General features: G+C 40.0%; 2 protein-coding genes across 5 annotated transcripts; one reads left to right on the top strand and one right to left on the bottom strand.

The window, feature by feature from the left end:
* Positions 1–1787: 1787 nt before the first annotated feature.
* lhfpl5b (LHFPL tetraspan subfamily member 5b) lies at positions 1788–5623 on the top strand. Its single transcript, XM_020648294.3, has 3 exons — positions 1788–2447; positions 4291–4527; positions 5361–5623. The coding sequence occupies exons 1-3, from the start codon at positions 2039–2041 to the stop codon at positions 5369–5371; spliced, it is 657 nt and encodes a 218-aa protein (XP_020503950.1). The 5' UTR covers positions 1788–2038; the 3' UTR covers positions 5372–5623.
* A 267-nt stretch (positions 5624–5890) lies between these two features.
* Positions 5891–20551, bottom strand: srpk1a (SRSF protein kinase 1a). Of its 4 annotated transcripts, none has more exons than XM_020648272.3 (16): positions 20415–20551; positions 19697–19751; positions 15525–15652; positions 14984–15092; positions 14734–14821; positions 14450–14537; positions 13850–13956; positions 12691–12856; positions 12573–12598; positions 12234–12459; positions 11732–12127; positions 11475–11575; positions 11134–11241; positions 10328–10397; positions 9080–9172; positions 5891–7018 (listed from the first exon to the last, which is right to left on the bottom strand). In XM_020648272.3, the coding sequence occupies exons 1-16, from the start codon at positions 20425–20427 to the stop codon at positions 6834–6836; spliced, it is 1959 nt and encodes a 652-aa protein (XP_020503928.2). In that variant the 5' UTR covers positions 20428–20551; the 3' UTR covers positions 5891–6833. The 4 variants fall into 4 exon arrangements, with proteins under 4 accessions (XP_020503928.2, XP_020503929.2, XP_020503930.2 ...); XM_020648273.3 differs by lacking the exon at positions 9080–9172 and adding an exon at positions 7308–7400; XM_020648274.3 differs by having other exon boundaries at positions 11750–12127; positions 20415–20543.
* Between the last annotated feature and the right edge of the window lie 88 nt (positions 20552–20639).

Raw genomic sequence — 20639 nt, 5'->3', positions numbered from 1 at the left:
CCGCAGCGCTGCTCTAAGTCATAGATTTATCTTTTAATTCATAACCGCGAGTTCTGAGTGCAAAGTGGATTTAGGAATTCACAAATTCCCTTAAATCTGTACAGCCTTTCATTAACAAGCCTGAAAACACATAAGAGGTTAAGTCTCCAAAATTGTGAATCAATAACTATGAGCTTGTGTTCAGAAGCCTTGATGATGAAGAGGAGTCTTTGCACCGTTTTCTCTGTAAGACATCATTAAAGAATAATCAGACTTGATGAAATCTTAGCAGGCTCTTTAGAAGCTGTGTCTTCTCTTGTATCAGGGATTAGGCCTCATTAGAGCAGCAATCTAAAGCAGCTCCTTCTCAATTTTCCTCAATAGACTTAGATTTACTTGTCTTTTTTCATCAAAACCTCCATGCCTTCTGTCTCTCTGTCTGTCTGAGTGTGTAAGGCAGAGCTTGTGTTTCCTTTTCTCCCCCCTACACACACAGGCAGTAAATTGTCCCTCCTGAGCTGCAGGGAGCCCTCACAGATCCCCTGGAGATGTGGGACAGTCGCTCATCCTTAAGAACTTTCCTCCACACATGACAAAGTGTCAAGTAGGAGGCCTGAGTCTGCTTGTTATGAACGTCTAAGTGGAGGGTGACGGGGACAGAAGGTGTCATGCTCTGCCACCCATCTTATCCCGAACTGAAAATGTCACCACATTTCAAAAGAAAAAAAACATGTGTAAAGAGCGGAATCAGTATGTTGTAAGTTTAAAACAATAATTTGTGTTTTTAAAGACAGTCACATTAAAAGGGGACATTTAGAAATATTTTAGAATTTCAGGCAGCAGTAAGTAAGATTCTGAATTGTGGTGTTGTATTTGTTAACATTTGCACCCACACAAGGTCGATGGAAATGGAAGAGAAGTGTCTCCCAAACAGACGTGACAGAGCAGAAGTTAAAAAAGAAAAAAAAAATGGATTTCAAGCTGCCAACATGCGTTTGTGTGGTGTGATAGCTTCCACACATCTCTGCTGTTTCTTCCCTGTCATTTGGAGTTTCGTGATGCAGCTGAACTGAGAACATCCTCCCACAACAACAATTCTAAAGCTATAATCTAACCGTGTAAGTCTTTTTCAATATCTCCAAATTAACTCCTTATTAGATTCCCGTCACTGGCAGGAAGTTTTAAACTCCAATAAGAAGACTCAGCTTGTGCAATTTTGAAGTTGATATCGGCAACGAGGCAGAAAGTTTAAAAATATAGCATTGCACTTTCCAAAAGTAAAGATGTACTTTTTGTGAAAAGGTAATACTTATTTGTTTGGAAAAAAATACTGTATCAAAGTTACATATTTGCTCATTTATAACCTGTAGTTATCAAAATGTATGCAAGTATTTAAACGATCTTGAAGAAAACCAGCCAAAGATAGTTCAAATATAAATTATATAAATAGTCCTCAAGCCAGAAAATATATTGTTGAAAAACTGGTTGCTACTAGTATGTAGCCATCCTTATTGGTAGTCTCAATGAAAGGGCAAGAATAATCTTCTTTTTATACAAAAGCTCCTTTACGGACTGCCATTTAAAAGAAAAAGACATTAAGTATGGTTATTCTTACCTGACCTATATTAACTGAGTTACGTCTGCTCTTCTTTAATCAGAGACTCAGGTTACTCAGTAAACTGAACATCTGCACGAACATTAAAGTTCAATTAAACAGCACTATAGGAAGTTTCTCTTTAACCCGGTAGGAAAGTCTGTATTTTCAGGTTTGGGAAAGTCGTCGGACAGCTGTCAATCTCTGACGTCAGAGCAGGAGGCGGGTGCTGTCCAGGGTGCTGAATGCTGAAACAGAACGGACATCGCAGAGCCGCTTCAGCCTAAACAGGTGTTGACTATTGGTGAAGCGTTTAAAGACTAGAGGATATCTGAATTACTTTTTTTTTTGGTTTGTTAAGAAAATGTTAACAATTTAAATCAACATAAGGGGTATTTTAGAAAAGCTGACTTCTTTTCTTAAAGTTTTTTTTTTTTTTAATCAGATACTAACTTTTTCGCAAACATGGACCTTCTTCCGGCTCAAGAAGCCGCCAAAATCTACCACACTAACTATGTGAGAAACTCGCGCGCCATTGGTGCAATGTGGGCCGTGTTCACCATCTGCTTCGTCATCATCACCGTGGTGGTCTTCATCCAGCCCTTCTGGATCGGGGACAGCGTCAACACCCCGCAGGCTGGCTACTTCGGCCTCTTCCACTATTGCATTGGTAACGCGCTCACCTCAGAGCTCATCTGTAAGGGCAGCGTGCTGGACTTTGGCTCCATCCCCTCCCCGGCTTTCAGGACGGCAATGTTCTTCGTGGGGACCTCCATGCTGCTGATCGTGGGCACCATGGTCTGCTTCAGCCTCTTCTTCTTCTGCAACGCCGGGAACGTGTACCGGATCTGCGCCTGGATGCAGCTGGCCTCCGGTGAGCAGACGTGTGCTCCGTTATTTTTCTGCAGCACTTTACACTTCTGAAGTTCTGTGATAAAGACTTCCATTGTGTTCTACTTTATATTATACTCTGGTCTATACACGTATAAACTATATTCTGGTGTTTTAAACATACAAATGGATCAAAAATGTAAACAGGATGCTTATATTGACAAGAGTAGCAGATCAAAATCATTCCAAGTTGATAAGACCCGAACTATCCACGACCACCAGTCAAATCCTGGTTGCATTAGGGTGATTTAATAACATAAATCTATACAAATGTGCCTACTATGCATAAGAAGTACTTTATCTTTGAATACTGTTGTGCTATTGTAGTAAGTTCTGAGTTTAACCCTTTCTTAAAAGAAATGCAGATTAATGTGCTTTACACTATGGAAAACAAAGACTCGTAGAAATATACAAGATGAACATAAACAATGAATGAGTGCCATACAAATTATTTTGGAAAGTAAAATCCAATACATAATAATGCTTAAGTTAAGAATAATAATTTAGAGTGACAGTGAAACTTTTTATGGGAAGAAATAGTTTGATAAAAATCTAAACTATCAATAAGAATAGTGTGTATATCCTAGAAGATTGTCTATAGAGAGGCATTGCGTTTGTTGATTTCTTCATTAGCACGTTAACATACCGGTAGTTACTTTGTCACCAACCAGCTTAAAATATTAATTCAAGGTTCCTATTTTTTTTATTAAAATAAAATAAAAATATAGGCCAGAGTTAAAGATCATAGTCGAATGAGAAACATTAAGAGGGAAAGTGACTCCAACGTGTATTCTCCTTTTTAAAACTGTATAATGTCAGCTTAATTACAACTTTTAGGACCGAGCTTGTTCATTTTGTCATGATGATACAGTTACACCTTTCAAATCTCTAAAAACCTTCAGCACGTGAACATCTAAACACTGAAGTGAGGCAGCAGGTCTAGAGACAGAGACCTGTGTCTCTCCTGTGGGTGAGAGGTGATAAACTCACTCAGTCATGAGTTGCCTTCTCACCTCTCTGGTTTCAAGCGTGATGTGTTTGTACTGTGATGCTCATCACTGTGGGAGCCAATAAGGGATCCAGTTTCAGCCCTGACACCTCTGATGGAGAATAACTCACATGTAACACGAAGAGGTGTTGCTGTGTTGTTAACTGATCTAGTCCTGCACCTCACTCAAAATGGATCCAAGGAAACCAGAGCTGTGATAAAAGGCCTGTGTGGAATGGTAGCTTTGCTGAAGTCTAAGTGCCTATAAGACAATGGAAAACACATTCACAATTAAAACTCCTGCAATTAAAATGCAGAACAACCATCAACTAAATATCTACATCACGGCTGATACTGTGACAGAGGGGAAGAAATTCCCAATAACCATCATGGCAGTCAATATAATGAATTTTTGAGCATGAATGAACCTTGACCTTTCTATGATAGTAAACAGATAAGCCTAATGATATCATGTCAGCATCCATACAGATGTGTTACTATAGGAACATTTCGAGGTGTTAATATCCTCTGATATTGATATATCAGTCCAGCTCCACACTAGAAGTAAAAACAAAATGCTCTGCCATCCTTTAACTAATATTTTATCATATGATACATCATTTAATTTTAAGAAATCTGAAGAAATGTTACCGGATGAAAGACTTTTCTCAACAGATGTCTACACCATCCAAATAGCAACATCGTGCACCCTTTGCCCTGCTGCACTTATAATTCATGAGGGTACATCCTGAAGATCAGAAGAATATCTCTAATCAATATGTATTATTCAAGTAGGTCATTATCTCACCACTTCATTGTCCTTCTCCTCAACCCACAGCCGTGTTGATGGTGATGGGCTGCATGATCTACCCGGACGGTTGGGACTCTCCGGAGGTGAAGAGGATGTGTGGTCAGAGGACAGATAAATACAGCCTGGGGAACTGCACAGTGCGCTGGGCCTACATCCTGGCCATCATCAGCATTCTGGATGCCCTGCTTCTGGCCTTTCTGTCCTTCACCCTCGGCAACAGGCAGGACAAACTGCTGCCCGATGACTTTGAGGTGGACGGAGGCGGTAAGGGTTAATGTAAACATGTAAAGGTCGGAGGTGCAGATGAGAGTATAGGGAATTGAACATGTAATGTCTTAGGCTTGAAATTTTGAGTCAGAATGTTTGAGTCATTTTTCCCCACAGACTTTCCTTTATAATGTAAGAATCAAACAGATGTTAGTCTACTGATAACAAATGATGATGTCTGTGTTCTTTTTAAGTGTCCCAGTAAGCAAAGACAATGTGACAAGTGAAGCAGCATGAAAAATACTAACCTTTTGATACAGCTTCAAGTTCAAATACTCCCAGAGTGTAACCTACTGCGGAAATATAGGAAATTAATAGTACTTTTTTTTTTTTTTTTAACTCTTAGAAAAGTAAGCGGGGGCCCTGATTAAGTTTAGTTGTTAGAGCTGGCGCCCCATTTAAAGAGGATACAGATTTCATCGCACCAGTCGCAGGTTCAACTCCTGATCCTGGGGCTGTTTGGTGCATGTCATAGGCGAGAGGCGGGGTACACCCTGGACTGTTTGCCAGTCAATCACAGGGCTGACGTATAGAGACAGACAACCAGTCACACTCACATTCACACCTTCGGGCAATTTAGAGCCACCAATTGGCACAGGGAGAACATGCAAACTCCACACAGAGAGGCCGGGGATTGAAAACCATGAACCTCCTTGCTGTGAGGCAACAGCCCTACCCCATTATCTCTCCCCTTATTAAGTTGTTTTTGAAATGGTGGATTTCTATGTTAACTTAATGTTATGTTTGGGTGTCAACAGGCCACTACTATGGAGTGAGTTAGTAACTAACATTAAATATAAATCCCTAAGGGTATTCATTCCTTTTTGCAGATAACTCCTGATGAACACGACCAATGAAGAGCCCAGTGTGATGCAGATGTACTTTGATGGCAAAAAAACAAGCAACCAGAGGAGTCTTGATGAAGCTGAGATCAAACTGATCTTCTAACTTGCCTTTTTTTTAATATATATATTCCTCTTGTTTTATAAAGTTAAGGTGACTTTTGGTTAATGAACTAAGTGCTTCTCAAACCTAAAAACACCTCAAAAAATATTCTTCTTATCAAACATTTAATAAAAAATAAATCTGTGCAGACATTAGTTTTGTATGAACATCTGTTTTATTGTATGGTGTGTAGTACAGTTTCGTAAATTAACAGCTCACACAAAAGCTAAGATCTCATGAAACTGATGTAAATTTAGTTTTTTTTTTTTTTCCGTTCAGCTCAACTTTAACAGATAAAGATAGTTTACTTTGATATGATCAAATTTGGACACCATGACAGAACACCAGATCTCCCCATTTCTAAAAACAGTGATATTATTGAACAGTTGGCCATTCATACAACTGAGCTCGAACACATCTTCCATACACTTTATTAAAACACAGCTACCCAGCTAAATCGTTTTAGCTATGATATAAGATTTGTTAAAAACTGTACATAACTGTCATTTACATAAAGGCAAACTCTTTGGTACAGATATATACAGTTTATTTCCACTTTTTTCCTTTCGATTGGGCTCCTTAACATGTCTTGTTGAAACCTTTTAAAATACTATATTCCTGAATCGTGTTCGGTGTATGAGAAAACCAGCCTCCCATGAGAATGAAAGTTCACTGTTAGAAGTAACTAACCTACACTAACTGTTTTTTTTTTTTGATATATCTAAATAATGTGACCTACTTCATCAGACAGTTGATGTTAAACTAGAGGATCTATTTGCAGAAATGCTATTACCACAGTCAGTGTAAATGTCAGCCCAGTGTGCAACTTCCTTAGCCTACTTTACAAATACAAAATATATACCTTACATGTGTAATAGAAGATGAAATAACTCATTTTAAAAAACAACACAGCACTAATGAAAATGTACGAGAAAAGAAGTGATAGTATGTTCCTTTAAAGGGAACAAAAATTACCAATAAAAGCTACATATCCTTGATTTGTTTGTATTTTAGTGCAGGAGTGTAACAAACAAGGATGAGTCACTAGCAGTACAATAACAGGTTTGCTTAATTGGGTGGGTGAACGGAGCACAGCAGTTGGAGCCAACATGAGCACAAAGTAATATAACCCACTGGATTCCTGGACGTCGGCACACCGAGAGAAGAACCAACAAATACAAACATACACAGAAGCATTAGTTCAAAAAACGAAGAACGTAAGAAATCCAAAACAACAAACAAAAAGAGAAATAAATATTCATCTGATATGCCCAAACTGGAAAAGTGACCTGTTGCAGTCTCTGGAGAAAAAAAAAAAAAGGGGTAAGAAAGGGAGGTGCAATGGCTAGAGATCTCCACTAGAGGGTGAGCCAGGGATGCCGCAAGCACTCGGCAGCCGTTGCTCTTTTCTCTGGGATCAGCTCTAGCATGGGAATCAGGAAGTCGGTGAAGCACTCGGCTTCTTCGCGGGGCCACTCGTACTTGTCGACCAGCACCTCCAGCAGACCCCACGGCTTCAGCTTGGTAATGTGTTTCAATTCACCTGCACACAACCACAGCCACACAACGCTGTATCAGATCCATGCAACATGCAATGATGATATTTACAAAGTATTTAAGAGTAAAGAATCATGTTCCAATATCTGCATCAGCCATTTTTTAAATATTACTTGATACTTAGTCAAAGTGTTATGAAAAAAATTATTATTATCATAGGAATTAAGTGAAAAACACTCAAAAACTGGAAAAAGTTCATACTCTCAGCATAAGCGGCACAAGGTTATGAGAAAACCATTGCAAATCCAGACACTGGTACTTCTTTTTTTTTTTACCTTTCTTGGTGAAAAAATCCTTGGAATATTTGCCATTCATTATGAGTTTGCGTGGGACAGTCCCCAGCAGCTCAATGATCAGCGCTATATGGTCTATACGGTCAGACAGTTTGTAAGAGGAGAGGGAAAGACAGACAAAAGAAACAGATTCATAAGACAGTGTTCCAGTCAAAGGCCCACTCAGGGGGTGTGGGTGGGGGGGTTGAGGAAGAGATCGTTCAAATGGGCAAGATTGTTGCAGAGGTTTGGGTGCACAGACCTACTTTAGAAAAACTCAGGGTTCAACATTGCTATTAGACATTCAAGAGCCATGAAGTTCTTTGCCTTTTTTTTATCTCCAAGTCAAGAATCATGAGCTTCAGTTTGAGGAGAAATGTAAAGGGGTTAATGCTACATTTGGGTGGAATTTCAAGAGAACATGGGGACAATTTTTAATCAGCCTTTAACTGATCAGCCTGTTTATAAAACATTTGGTTATACAAATATTTTATTTCACGACCTACAACATGAGAATCCAAAATGATCCTCAACTCCCTGATCTTTGTGGTTTGTGTATATTGAAAGAAAAGGGTTTTGTTATCATACCATCAAGCCCTTTCAATGTTCTGTCACAGAAACAGGAAAAATGCACTGAGGCATGAACTAAATGTTAACAAGGTTCTGCATCACAGTGACTGCCAGGGTGCTATTCCAATCATTCAGACTAGTAGTCATTTGTTTTGCCCTGCAGAACATCTCTTAAAGGAGATAGTACCAGCTACAGTGGTGCTTAAGAGAAACAAAAGATTTATTGACTAGGCAAGACAGAGTACACTGGGGTCGCCCACTTGGAGGTACAACAGCCTCTGTACATGTTGTGTGCAACCTAACCGCTAGGCCAACTGGTACCCTGTGTCTGGTTATTGTTTATGTGATCTTATTCAGTTAAATATCGTTGTTTGTGTTATAAATACTTTGACCTCATTATTAACAGATACTTAACTGTCCTGGCCACCCTCTGTTTGTTGAGTCTGATCTCCTTTCTTCTGGCCGTCGTTACAGAATGCCTCAAACCAAAACAAGACGTGCCAGACATTCTTTCATTCCTGTTGCCAATGAAAAGCTGAATCTGCTGGCCTAACTTCGCTGTTTTCTTATGGTTTTTTTTGTGGGTAAAACAGGTTTTTAGATCACAATTTGAGATTGTATTCCTGATTATTTAAATGTTTTTTTCTCTTACCTATTTTAGCTTGATTAGTCATAACTATTTATTTTTCACAGACTGCACAGCACTTCATTGCACTTCTCTGTGCTGTGTCTGAACTGTTTCAGCCTCTGGCTCAGTGTGGTTGAAGTGCCTGTTTTTCACTTGAGCTTTGGATTTTCTGTCTGTATTTCTGATGTTGTCTTTTGTGTACCTGTCGTGTCGTGTTGCCTGCTACAGATCTAATTTCCTTTGGGATAATAATAAAGTTGAAGCTGACCTTACAACTTAATGAAATTCACTCCAGGGATCAACACAATTGTTGTCAAGCCAAGTTCTCTGGCAACAACAAAGAAGGAGCACAGTGTACCACAGCTGGGCATTTTTTGGCAGAACTTCTACTTCTTGAATCTATGTCTGATGGCACTGATTAAAGTATCAGACACTGACTAGTCTGTACTGAATATCTTGCCCACTGGCCTGCACACAACTTTAGTAGTTCCAAGTGTGCCAGGTGACAGGACCTCTCCCTCCACACACCTCCCTTCCATTGTTCCCTGAGCAGGCCACAGACAGAGGGGTTTCATACCTCTCTTGTTGAAGTATTCCTGTGAGTATTTCCCACTCAGCGCATAGTGACGAGGGATTTTACCGAGCAACTCAATCATGAGAGCAAGATGGTCTGGAAATGAGGCACATCCGAGGAGGAGAGGGAAGACAGAAAGTGAGAGGGTAAAGATGGAGGAGATGGCAAACAGGAGAGGGGACAAGGGAGAGATGGCGAACAGTTATCTGGAACAATGTAGTAGGAACAATGGATGATGATGACAGCCTCATATGACAAGAAGCACGTGTATGGGAAGCCTCTTGTTATTATACATTAAAAGCTCTCGCAGGCATTTAAACGTCAAAGCGATTCACTTTTAAATCAAACATAAAATCATGAAGATGCAAACTAACTTAAAATACAGCTTAAAGCAAAGCCAACACATCAGTATGTCCTAAAAGTCTAACAGGAGATGCAGAATGAGTGATTAGAAAATAAAGGGACATTCCCACAACACAAGAGGAAATAGTGGAAGGATGAAAAGAGCGGCAGCCTCGTGAGTGTACGTACTGTAGGTGACAAAGCAGATGCACTGCTGCAGGGCATGTGTCCATAAACTGAGAGAGAGATCTCAGCACATACCTGCCAGGCTGCATCTGAGTCAAGTCAACTACACACACCTCAAAGTAAGCAGCAAGCCAACATCAACATAAAGAGAGCGAAAGGAGGAGAAGAAAGAAATGTGAAGGGTGAGTGAGAAAGAGATTTCAAAGAAATGAAAGATGGCCCAGTCTCCAGTGTGGGAAGACAAAAATGTGGTTTGAGGTGTTAAGAGAGGAAATAAACACAGGAATGATGGTACTCATCATCACAACACTGACACTAAGTTCGATGTAAATATGAGAACATTTGGAATCACTGTAATGGAGTACCTCATTTCAGTGTTAACACTGTGAGAAAGTACACTTATAATGCAAACTGCACCATTATTGGCAGTGTGGGTCATAACTCGCCATGCCTCCTGTGAAACACTTCTAGATGTTTGGAAAGTTACTTTAAGTATTCATATTGGCAATAAAAACAGTAATGAGGGCCAATGTTACGAATTAAAAAACACTGTGAAGCTTTTCATAGGAGCAGTAGCTTTCAACAGCCATCACTATCGCTAAACAATTCTTACCACTGACGCATACATTTCAAAAGCACTTCTAAATTTGGCACTTAATGCGAATGCGAGTAATAATAGTATCAAACAGAGAAAAGACTGGAAGAGGAAGTCCCGGCAAATACCTTCATCCCTGGAATAATCTTCTCCAGAATGTGGTTCAAACAAGTAGTCCCCTGTGGCAAGCTCAAAGGCCTGAGGAGAGAACACACGTAGCATAAACACAGGAAAAGCCACTGCTCAAGAGAGAAACATTCTCACACTGGCTACACTTTCATAACACGACTGAGGACTTTAACTTTGAACTCCGCAGTAGTAATGTGTTCAGCATGGACATCTTTCCTGTAAGCACTTTTTATCAGCTCAAGTTTTAAATGTGTTTGCAGGAGATAGTGAAGGTTTTTTATTTTAAGGTGTGATACAAATAAACTTGACATGAATTCACTTCATTGGTAATTATTATATTAGGTTTAGTTCCTTACTTCAACTGTCTTCAACTGTTTCATATCCATAGATAGGTCTTGGAGGCCCATAAACTAAAGATGCAACAGTTGTAGCATCAGGGTCGGTATTGATACCAAAGTTTAAAATAAAAGTTGAGTCGATTGCTGATTGCAGTACTGATGTTTTTCCATTACTACTTTGTGATTCTTTGAGTCTGTTTTTCAAAGGAGCTCTGTCATTGAATGTATTTAAATTGATTTGATTTGTCTCTTCTCTTGAAATGTGACAGGTACATGTGTTTCACAGAGACTGTGTTAGACTCCCAACCCACTGACATTTTCTATTTTCTTTCATTCCCAGGTGGGGATAAATAAAGTATAACTATCTTTCTATGAAAACAAAACACAGATGACAGATTTTTTTTTTTTTTTAAAGTTCTCGTTCAAAGAGTTAAGGTTAATTACTATGGTATTATTTTTACGCTCACCATGCAGGCTGTGCTCCATATGTCGGCCGGTGTGCTATATCCAGATCCAATGAGTACCTCTAAGGACCGGTACTGCCGTGTCTGGATGTCTTCTGTAAAGTGCTTGTGCTAAAAGAGGGAGTGAGATAAGAAGAAATGAATTATAAAAAAATAAGATTTCATGACATGCAATGAACAAAGCCTACAGATAGAGTCCTGTTACGATGGGAGAATCGTTTTCAAGAACGTAACATATCTCAAGATTTGACTCGGTTAATAGCTACATGACATTGGATGTGACTCTTACTGTAGGGCTTGATCACTAATCAGGAAATCCCTCAGGTCATTAGAGGTCTACTCACCACCCAGCAGGCATTTCCCAAGTCTGCAATCTTGACCTTGATCTTGTCTGCATTGAGTGGCTCAAGAGGGTTAACTAGCAGGGCTCCCGCTGTTTGCTTGCCTACGTGAGAGCAGAGAGACACAGAGAGATAAAATGAACTACACATCCAATAAGGAACAGACTGATGATCAGTGTAGTAAGTTTACATGGCTGAGCTTTATTAAAAATCCCAAAGCAGGCCAGCCAGAGCAGAAAGCTACCACAAAACCTCTTAACTGAATTTGGCTGACTGACCGTTGCTCAGTCCTTCCTCGGTTGTATATTGACAGTCGTCTTCCTCCTCCAGTAAAATGCTTTTCTCCAGCTCTCCCTCCTCCAGACCAGCAGAAAGACATCTCTCCCTGATTCCACTGCTGTGAGCACCCCTGCCACCAGTGTCAGTGTCCAGCTCCTTGAGATCTGCAGAGTCTACACCATTACAGACAGAGTTGACAGTGGACTCGTTGTGCTGCTCCTCCTGACTGGCACATTTCTCTGTGGGTTCTGCGTTGCCGTTGTGTTGGTCTTCGTCCCTCCATTGGGACTGCTTCTTGTCCACCTCCACGTGGCCGTTACAGTTTACTTCTGACAGTGCTTCTGGTCCCGTCCTCATGAAATCTGCACTCAAGCTCTCTGGAGTGTCAGAGAAAGACAGATTACAGCCAAATGACTCATACCAGGATTTTCATGACAGATCTTCTAATAAGAATTTAAGTGTATATTTCTGGCGGCTTCTTACCCTCTATTTCCTCATTTCCTAGTTCCTGAAGAGACACCTGTCTGAGAGGAGCACAGGCCCGTCCCTTTGGCGACTGTGGGTCCTCATCTTCATCATCCTCCTCCTCTCGAGTCTCTGTGGTCTTTTCAATCTCCTCCAGGTCTAAGATGCACTTCTCCAGGAGCTCTGCCTGACGCTTCTGCTTCTTTTTTAACTTTTTCTTCTTGTTCTTGGACATTTTTACTGTCTGTAAATAAACAAATAAGAGTACAAATTACTCTTGCTGTTGGCTGCATATTTGTGGGACTGATTTTATGTGTTTCTGATGTCAAAAAAAAATGAATGATGGACAAGGTGTACCTGTTTGGGAGCAGGCGCTGTGCTTACTGAAAAGAGAACATCAGATGAGTACAAACTGTTACCAAACTGTGCCCATGAATGTAAATAAGAACATTGTTTGAGTGTGTGTCTCTCATACTTGCTGAACCCGAGGGGGGAGGCGCCCCTGCCCTCTGCCACTCTGTGGCTTCAGCTGCAAGCTTGCGGACGTAAGGCTCATCAACACTCATCAGAATATTCTCTGGCTTGATGTCTGTGTGGATGATCTGACACTTTGTGTGCAGGTAGTCCAGGCCTTGGAGTACCTGAGAAATTACATGTTGTTTAATGATATTGCCAGTTAAATGATACAACGGAAATCTGCTCATCATCAAATCAAAGTAGCAAGTAATGATTACCAGTAACTTCCTGAAAGGGATGTTTCAAGTTTAAATCTGTTTTACTCTGATCCTCTAAGGTCAAGAAATGCCATTAGGCACTTCTAGTCTAGCTGCCAGTGACCCTCAAAATAATTTATGTCATGTTACCATTTATTGTCAACTACTCCCCATCTTACAGGACTTACACTCACAAGCCCTTACACTGCTTTACAGTGACAGCATTCTCCAGCGTATAAAAAAAACTGCAGACTGCAAGCTGTTCCTATTTCTGCTGAGCAATAGGCTACTTAATCCATTCATATTTAGGAACAATGTCCAAAGTTGAGATATGTGTGGTACCGGCAGGGAGTTGTTGGAAGACGGCGGCACGTCCAAATGTAATGGCTTTGCTCTATTTAAGCTGATGCAACTTAGGTCATACTATCTTTAAACTTAGTTTTTCTGGTGTGTTTAAATTTACTACTGTGCAGTTTTAATTTATTGCAGTGCTAGTGTTTTGTTTTTTATTACCACTGTGTGTTATGGTTGCTATTAACTTTTGGGTTGCACTCTAAATGTTGTTGTATCCTGTTCAATGACAATAAGATATTCTCTTCAATTCTTCTACTCTATTTGATTATTGCGTTGCTACTGTGTTACAGCCCAGGCCTTTTTTAGTTAAGATATCCAGTGCAAGTCTTTTGAAATATAATGCTGAATAAGAGATTGATGCCCGTTAATGACTTGTTTTTTTCTCAATATGGGCTTCTTTTACTTGCTTACTGTTTATATGTTCAATCATCACATACACTTCTGGTTTTCTCACTGACAGCTTGGAGGCTGATGCTTGTGTAAACCACTGGAGGCTACCAATTGACCTTTAAAAAGGCAGAAGTCAGCAGAATAAAGAAGTTGTGACAACGAGGGTGCTTCTGTTACCTGTCTTACAATGCTCTTCACACACGGCAGGGGCAGCCCCTGGTAATTGGACTTTATTATCCACTTTAATAAGTGATGGCCCAACACCTCAAACACCATGCAGACATCTGAAGATCGAAGTAGTTAAGATAATAACTCAATAAAAGTAAAGTCAAGCTGAAAGAAACCTGGGCAGCACAAACAGAAAGGACCAGTTCATCTAACCTACGTACCTACCTACCTCTCAGGTACAGGAGTAGCATTATTTATACTGAAAAGAAAGCAGGGCAGGTCACAGGAGTGCACACAGTACAGTGTTGTTAGGCGGTCTCATGTTACAGTTACTGCTATCCCTGTGGCATTCAGAGGATCTTACTCAGCCATAGTGTTGTGATAGGTGGAGTTTCACCCATCACCTGTTGTTTACTTTGTTACTGACATACTGCTTTCCTGCTAAATTTGACACCATGGGAAAGAATGATTCCCTCTTTGACGATGTGTTACTCGGAGACTCAACAAACTTTAGTCGTTCCAAAAGGAAGTGATTCATAAGGATTAAAAACGGAGTAATAAAAAAAGCACCAGTTAGCACTAGGAAGCATTTGTTGTTGTCAAGGATACGTGTTCCATTAACCCCAGAGATCTTGAAGTCATCTAGCAGCTGGACCACCATCTCCCGTTTGGGATCATCGGGGTCTGACTCTCTTACCTTGGAAAAAAGAACAGGAAATGTGATTGATACAATAGGGGTTTATTTATTATGTTTGACTGGCACGTACAGGACGGTCAAACATGTCACTTTGTCACTGCAAAGCACATATACCCAATATGCCAAATAATAATAATATACAGTTAGTATTGTGATTTCAACTCCCTAAAGCTACTGTTTGAAATCAGCTACTTACAGATCTGAGGAGTTTGATCTCATCCACTGCTGTTTCTGTGTAGTGCTCTGCACTCTTCACTACCTTCATTGCAACAAACCTCTTCACCCTGCAACCACAGAACAAGAAACGTTCGTTAACAGGAAGCACCATACAAGTTCCTACCACAACAGTGTCACAGTTAGTGGCTATTGAATCCGTATCCAACAACAGGCTTTAAAATAAATTTTAAAAGTGCAGTAAGAATATGAAGTAAAAGTTTTGTTCGTACTGGATGTCCCAGGCAAGCCACACTGTGGAGAAGTGTCCCCAGCCAAGTTTCCGGATCACGTGATATTTTCCGTTGTAAAGGTCTCCTACTTTCACGTGGTGGTAGCCACCTAAATCAGAAATAAAATTAAATTAAGTGAGACAGAAAAACATGTAAATATCCTGACTGTAGTAGCTGCCATATAAATACCCAAACTGTGTTACTTCAGTTACTTTTTCTTTCCTAAGATTTATTTTTGGGCTTTTAATGGAGAGACAGGACAGAGGATAGAGCTGGAAATCAGGGAGAGAGAGTAGGGAATGACGGGAAAGGAGCCACATGCTGGATTTGAACCTGGGTCGCCCGCTTTGAGGACTATACCCTCCATACATGGGGCGCGCGCACTAACCACTGCACCACCAGCGCCCCTACTTCAGTTAACTTTGAGCAATTTAATGGAAAACTCCTCCATTAGAAAGAAAAGTAATAGATACTCGCCAAACAAGTGATACCATCTGGTTAAATACAACTGGTTCCAACTGTGTAATGAAACAGGACTCACCTTTGCAGTAGTCATTGGGGTCCTCCTGTTCCTCATCATCAGAGCCAAGAATCTCCTCAGGTTCTTCAGGTTCCTGCGGTGAGGCCTCCAGTTGGGTTGGCTGTCGAGCTCTGGGATTGACTGGCTGTCTGATGGGACAAAAATGTGCAAATCAACAACAAGCATAGACTTCATTAGGGGGGGAAGATATTCAACAATTTATGACAAAACTAAAGAAGACCTGTGATGATCAACAGCACCTCTTTCATATAGTCTGTCTACATAACTTTTAGAGTTGACGAACAACTTCTTAGGCCAAAACTCTATCAATTCAACCACACCCAGTCCCTTCCCAATGCATTACAGGAATCAACTGTCCAAACAAAGAAGAGCAGTTGGCATTATTCTGATGTGAGAGACATCAAACCTTTAAACCTGTGACTGTCACCTGAATGATGTCATCTGGAACTGGTTGTGTGTTGTGACTTTGGTGTAACTTCAAACATGTGTCTTGTTTTCCTCTGAATGTCAAAAAAAGAAAGAAATGCGTTGGTCCTTATCTGCTCAATTTAATTATTAGAAACTTAAACGTGATTCACAATGTTACTGACTGACATTGGACTAAATATTCTCTAAGAAAGACTGTTCACAGAACAACTAGTTACATGAAGATTCAAGTCTAAAACTTCTAAACTTTAGATAAGACATTTACTACTTGTTTGTAAGCCTACTAATTTGTAGTTGTGTGTTCATGCAGATTTTAAAAAAAAGAAGGTGAATATGTGTCAGATGATAGCCAAAGGGTTCCAGTCCAATTTTTATACACATGGACTGTTCTCCTACAATGAACCGATACTGATGGGTAATGGGTATGCTAATTAATAACACTTACAAACCAAACCAGAACACTTCTGATAACATCAATTGCGAACTTTGCCAAATTAATGGACGAAGTCTAGGTGACGTCACCCATCTTTTACGGCAGGGGGCTCCTGGGCAGCAGCCGCCATGCTGGAAATCCTGTCTCAGCCTAACTTTCTGTCAACCTAATGATAAGCTAAAAGCTGGCACTGAGGCGGGCTTTAGAACTTATGACAGACAGTTAAGTTGTTTAAAAAAAAAAGGAATTCACCACAGTGTGTGCCCATGAAGACAATACCTAACCTGACCTATTTCATCTTTTGTAGAAGGCTATAAACCTGTTAATTGCTGCTGTAAAAACTGGCTTTTCTTGGCTGTGGTGTGTATGAGACTTCAGGGGCTCCTGGAGCCAGCCTCAAGCTGATACTCGACAAACTGCAGGATTTATCACTTCGGCATTGGCTTCATTTTTCAAGAGAGGTTGCCGCTTGTATTATATGCTTAAAATAAGCTTTTAAAAAAGGTGGGTCTCACAGTTTCCCAGAGAGAGCAAAGAGAGCAGATCTACTTGAAGTAATAAACATATATTTCAGTAAACAAATAGCAGTTTTGGCATGTCAACATACATTTTATGTGACCACCTCTGCACTTCCATGTGTTTACTGTCGGGCTTGGTGGTTGGAGTTTCATTTAAATGTTTGTTACTGATATAATAATGGGTTGTTTTTTTTTAATACAGTCTAGACACTGAAGAGCCGCTGGTAATCAAAACTGGATTTGAATTTCTAGATTTTCTAAGATGGTGCTGAAGCTGTCACAAACTTCCTGCCACAACAGATCCACCCAGGCTCTCCTACTTCCACAGATATCTCACAGGACACATCACAACATCAAGGTAATATTTAAAGACATCTGTGCTGCAGGCAGTATTTTCTAATGCATAGCTATTCAGCTGTCAACAGGTCTGAACAAGAATGGCTTTGCTAATTTTAGCACAGTCCTACTTTAGGTTCAGTGTGCAACGTCCAACTGTATCATTCAATTAGGACAAATATAAAACACTGCTGAATCAGGACTTCAGTGCTAGGTGTTGGAAGATAATTAAATATTCTAATTTTGTGTGGTTGTCAGGTGGAAGACACAAAATCATCTAAAGCAAGTCATCAAAGATTTAAAACTTAGGATCGTAAAAACAAGTATTTCAAATCAGTATTTCAAATCAGTATTTAGTCATTAATCCAAAAGAAGTCCAGTACAGACAAAAGAGGGGCAGACGGATGTGTGCGATGAATTATTTATTAAAAGCAAACAAACACAAATCAAAGTCTTTGCCTATTATACATTTGGGTTTTTTATTTCTGTATGCATGTTTTTACTGTTCAATACAAATAAATGATCAATTCTGGCATCACTGAACAACAGGAATGCCTAGAGTCGTTGTTTGACTAAATATGGTCTTTCATATTGGAATAAACCAGCTTTTTAGGAGGTATGTATGTCAAACATTTCATGAGAATAATCCCTTATTTAAGGTTTCATTATTTTGGTTCATTTGAAGTAAAAAAGATAACAGTTCTTTGATTCACTCAGAGTTTAAACCTTTCTGATGTGTGTAGTTGGGATAACTGATCAGAGTTTACAGATCAGAACATCTCTAAAACAATACAATGCATTCAGTTATTTTATGTTTATAGAGGGTTTATAGATTGTTTGTAGTGTTTTATAGAGTGGGTGTTGGCCTTGCTAAACAGTCTTAACATTTTACTGCACATCTGTATGAGCATGTGACAAATACAAATCTTAAATCTTGATAAAGTAATAGCAATCGCATGTGAAACAGGTAAGCACTGTGTCTGTGTATATATGAGCAATTATAAACAGTGTTTGCCAACAGTTTGGCAGCTAATATTAACTTATTAACAGTCTGATGTTACTTCTTCCACAGAGGAGATTAAGGCTGCTCATCTCCATGGGAGAGAGCTGTGATCACATTCAAATCCTAAACTGGTCTGTACCATCTCAGAAGTGGGCTAATGGTTTACACATAAACTGCAACCGACTTATTCATTCCTCACATGGTTATTTTAAGCAGACAGGATTTTGGACAACTTTGGATTTTAACAGGATTTGCAATTTCTGATATCTTTTTCCATTTGAAATGCATTCATTACTCTTGTATCACAGCAATTATTGTTATTGATACACATTAGTGAAGAGTAGCAATCTGTACTGGTAATAAAAAAAAAAAGAGAGAATGATCAGTCACAGCTCTGTGTTGACTAATGAAGAAAGCAGACAGGGATAGACCAGAGGAATAAAAGCAGAGTCAGACAAAACTCAAATAGAAATCTTTCCATGACAGGAAAATAAAACATGGCTGCCTTCATTTTGAATGGTTGTGCCTATTTTGACGCAGCCGTGAAAACAGCACTCAAGTCGGGATGTATGTCTACCTTGAGAGGTATACTGTACATTGAACTGATTTGTATCCCAACGTCTGATCCAGCATACTGACGATTGTTATGTCCTCAGCATGACTGAGAGTCCTTCTGCTCCTCCGTACATATGGTTCTCACCATGCAAGGATAACTGTGGCATGCAATGGTTAAGTTATATTTAGCTTCTGAGCATTAAATGAGTCTTAGGTCTGACAGGCATGCCATGAAGATAACGCTGTCAGGAGGTGAGTATCTGCAATAGTGCTGCTTTCTGTGAAACACCATGCTTCGGTGGGCTGATGTGGGCTTCTTCATTCTCTGGTTTTTAAATATAGCACAGGCCGTTATGCAACACTCCAGAGGACACCACCGATGGCATGATTAGTAGATTGTTAGGTACACCTAAACAATCAGCATCACAGATCGCCGCTTTGCATAGTCTATTTTTAGCCCTCTACGTAGCATAATCTTCATGCTATACACCATTTTCATCAAAGGACAGAGCCCTTTGGCTGTATTTTATCAGGCGCTGCATAATGCACAAACTATAAAGATATCTTTCAATATTACATCTTATCAAAATAATTGTCCAAATGATAACAACATGCAAAAAGAGCTGTGAACAACAACCCATGGTGCTTAGTGTAATTACTCTTTTGGGATTTTTTTTTATCAGTCTTTCACTTTCTAATCTTTGGACCATGCACAGACGAAAATAAACATTTAAACGCAAGCATGCAGTCAAGGACTTTTTTTTTGTCCATTTTTAAGTGTGAGCAGACAAGCACGAGTGTCACTGCAACAAACAGCCCCCCTCTTCCATCTGACATCATTCATGAATGCATGCTTGCAGATTGTAATACGACACGGAGCTTAGTTGGGACTGAAACTCACTTTTTGCTGGTCTTCTTTGCTTTCGCCCTCTTCTTCCTCGCCTGTAGTGCCAGAACTGTGAGAAGAAACCAGAGAGCAATTATTTTTTTTTACCATTGTCTGGTTACTGTTTGATGTCTAGTTGACACTCGAGACAAAAAGGATGACACTGTCTGAGGCAACAACACACTGTACCTACAGCTCAGAAGTCATGTTGTGTTCATTTATATAGACAAAGATGAATGTAAACAGCCACAGCAGTTTATCTGTCTGTGTGCCAGATACACAGTTTGATATTATAAGCCATCTAACGTGGAGTTACATCACTAAGCTACCCACCTATCGAGGTTACATTTCTCCTAAAGAAAAGAAACGATAATGGAGTAATTCCAGACACTTACGGGGCTGTGTGTAAGCTTAATATACCAACTGTGCGTTATGTTGTCGGTTTATAGGCTGTGACAAAAAACAGAAAGCGCTACACAGCTAAACGCAGCTAGCAGGATTATCCTGACATGTCCCATTGAGGCTAACGCTAATGTCTAGAAAGCTAACGTAGCTCGCACCAGCTCAACAGTGCGTGACAGAGACGCGTTCATTTAAATCACCATCTGAATGTGTGCAGCTTTGGCTTTAACCTAGGTGTGTGCCCGCGGAGGAACATCGACTGCAGTTGTCAACACACACGCGGGTTAAACAATTCTCGTACAGTGTGCGGCGTGTCGGTGTAAAGATTTACCTTTTCTCTCCATGTTGGCTGGATCCGTAGCCTAGCCGTTAGCTACACCAACAGTGATCGAATGTTCCACGCATGCGCACTGGTTCGATTTGCTGAAGGGGAGCTTCCCCTGTGATGTGTCCACCTGGGCATCACACAAGCTTTAAGAACCAGTTTTTACTACACTTAAGCTGCAGGGTCAGGACTGAGAAAAAAACTAATATGATTTCAAATTATATTTTTCTG

The sequence above is a fragment of the Labrus bergylta genome, chromosome 12, assembly GCF_963930695.1.
Source record: "Labrus bergylta chromosome 12, fLabBer1.1, whole genome shotgun sequence".
In the NCBI taxonomy this organism is placed as follows: domain Eukaryota; kingdom Metazoa; phylum Chordata; class Actinopteri; order Labriformes; family Labridae; genus Labrus; species Labrus bergylta.
Note: the sequence above shows the minus strand (reverse complement) of the source record. Positions and strands in the feature narration are given on the sequence as shown.

Excerpts from the sequence above, each read along its gene's own strand:
- lhfpl5b (XM_020648294.3), top strand. The coding sequence starts at position 2,039 with ATGGACCTTCTTCCGGCTCAAGAAGCCGCCAAAATCTACCACACTAAC. Across the intron at positions 2,448-4,290 it reads CTGGATGCAGCTGGCCTCCG|CCGTGTTGATGGTGATGGGC; the intron begins GTGAGCAGACGT and ends CTCAACCCACAG.
- srpk1a (XM_020648272.3), bottom strand. Across the intron at positions 12,599-12,690 it reads TCCCCCCTCGGGTTCAGCAA|TAAGCACAGCGCCTGCTCCC; the intron begins GTATGAGAGACA and ends TTCTCTTTTCAG. Across the intron at positions 9,173-10,327 it reads AGATTATTCCAGGGATGAAG|ACCATCTTGCTCTCATGATT; the intron begins GTATTTGCCGGG and ends CCTCATTTCCAG.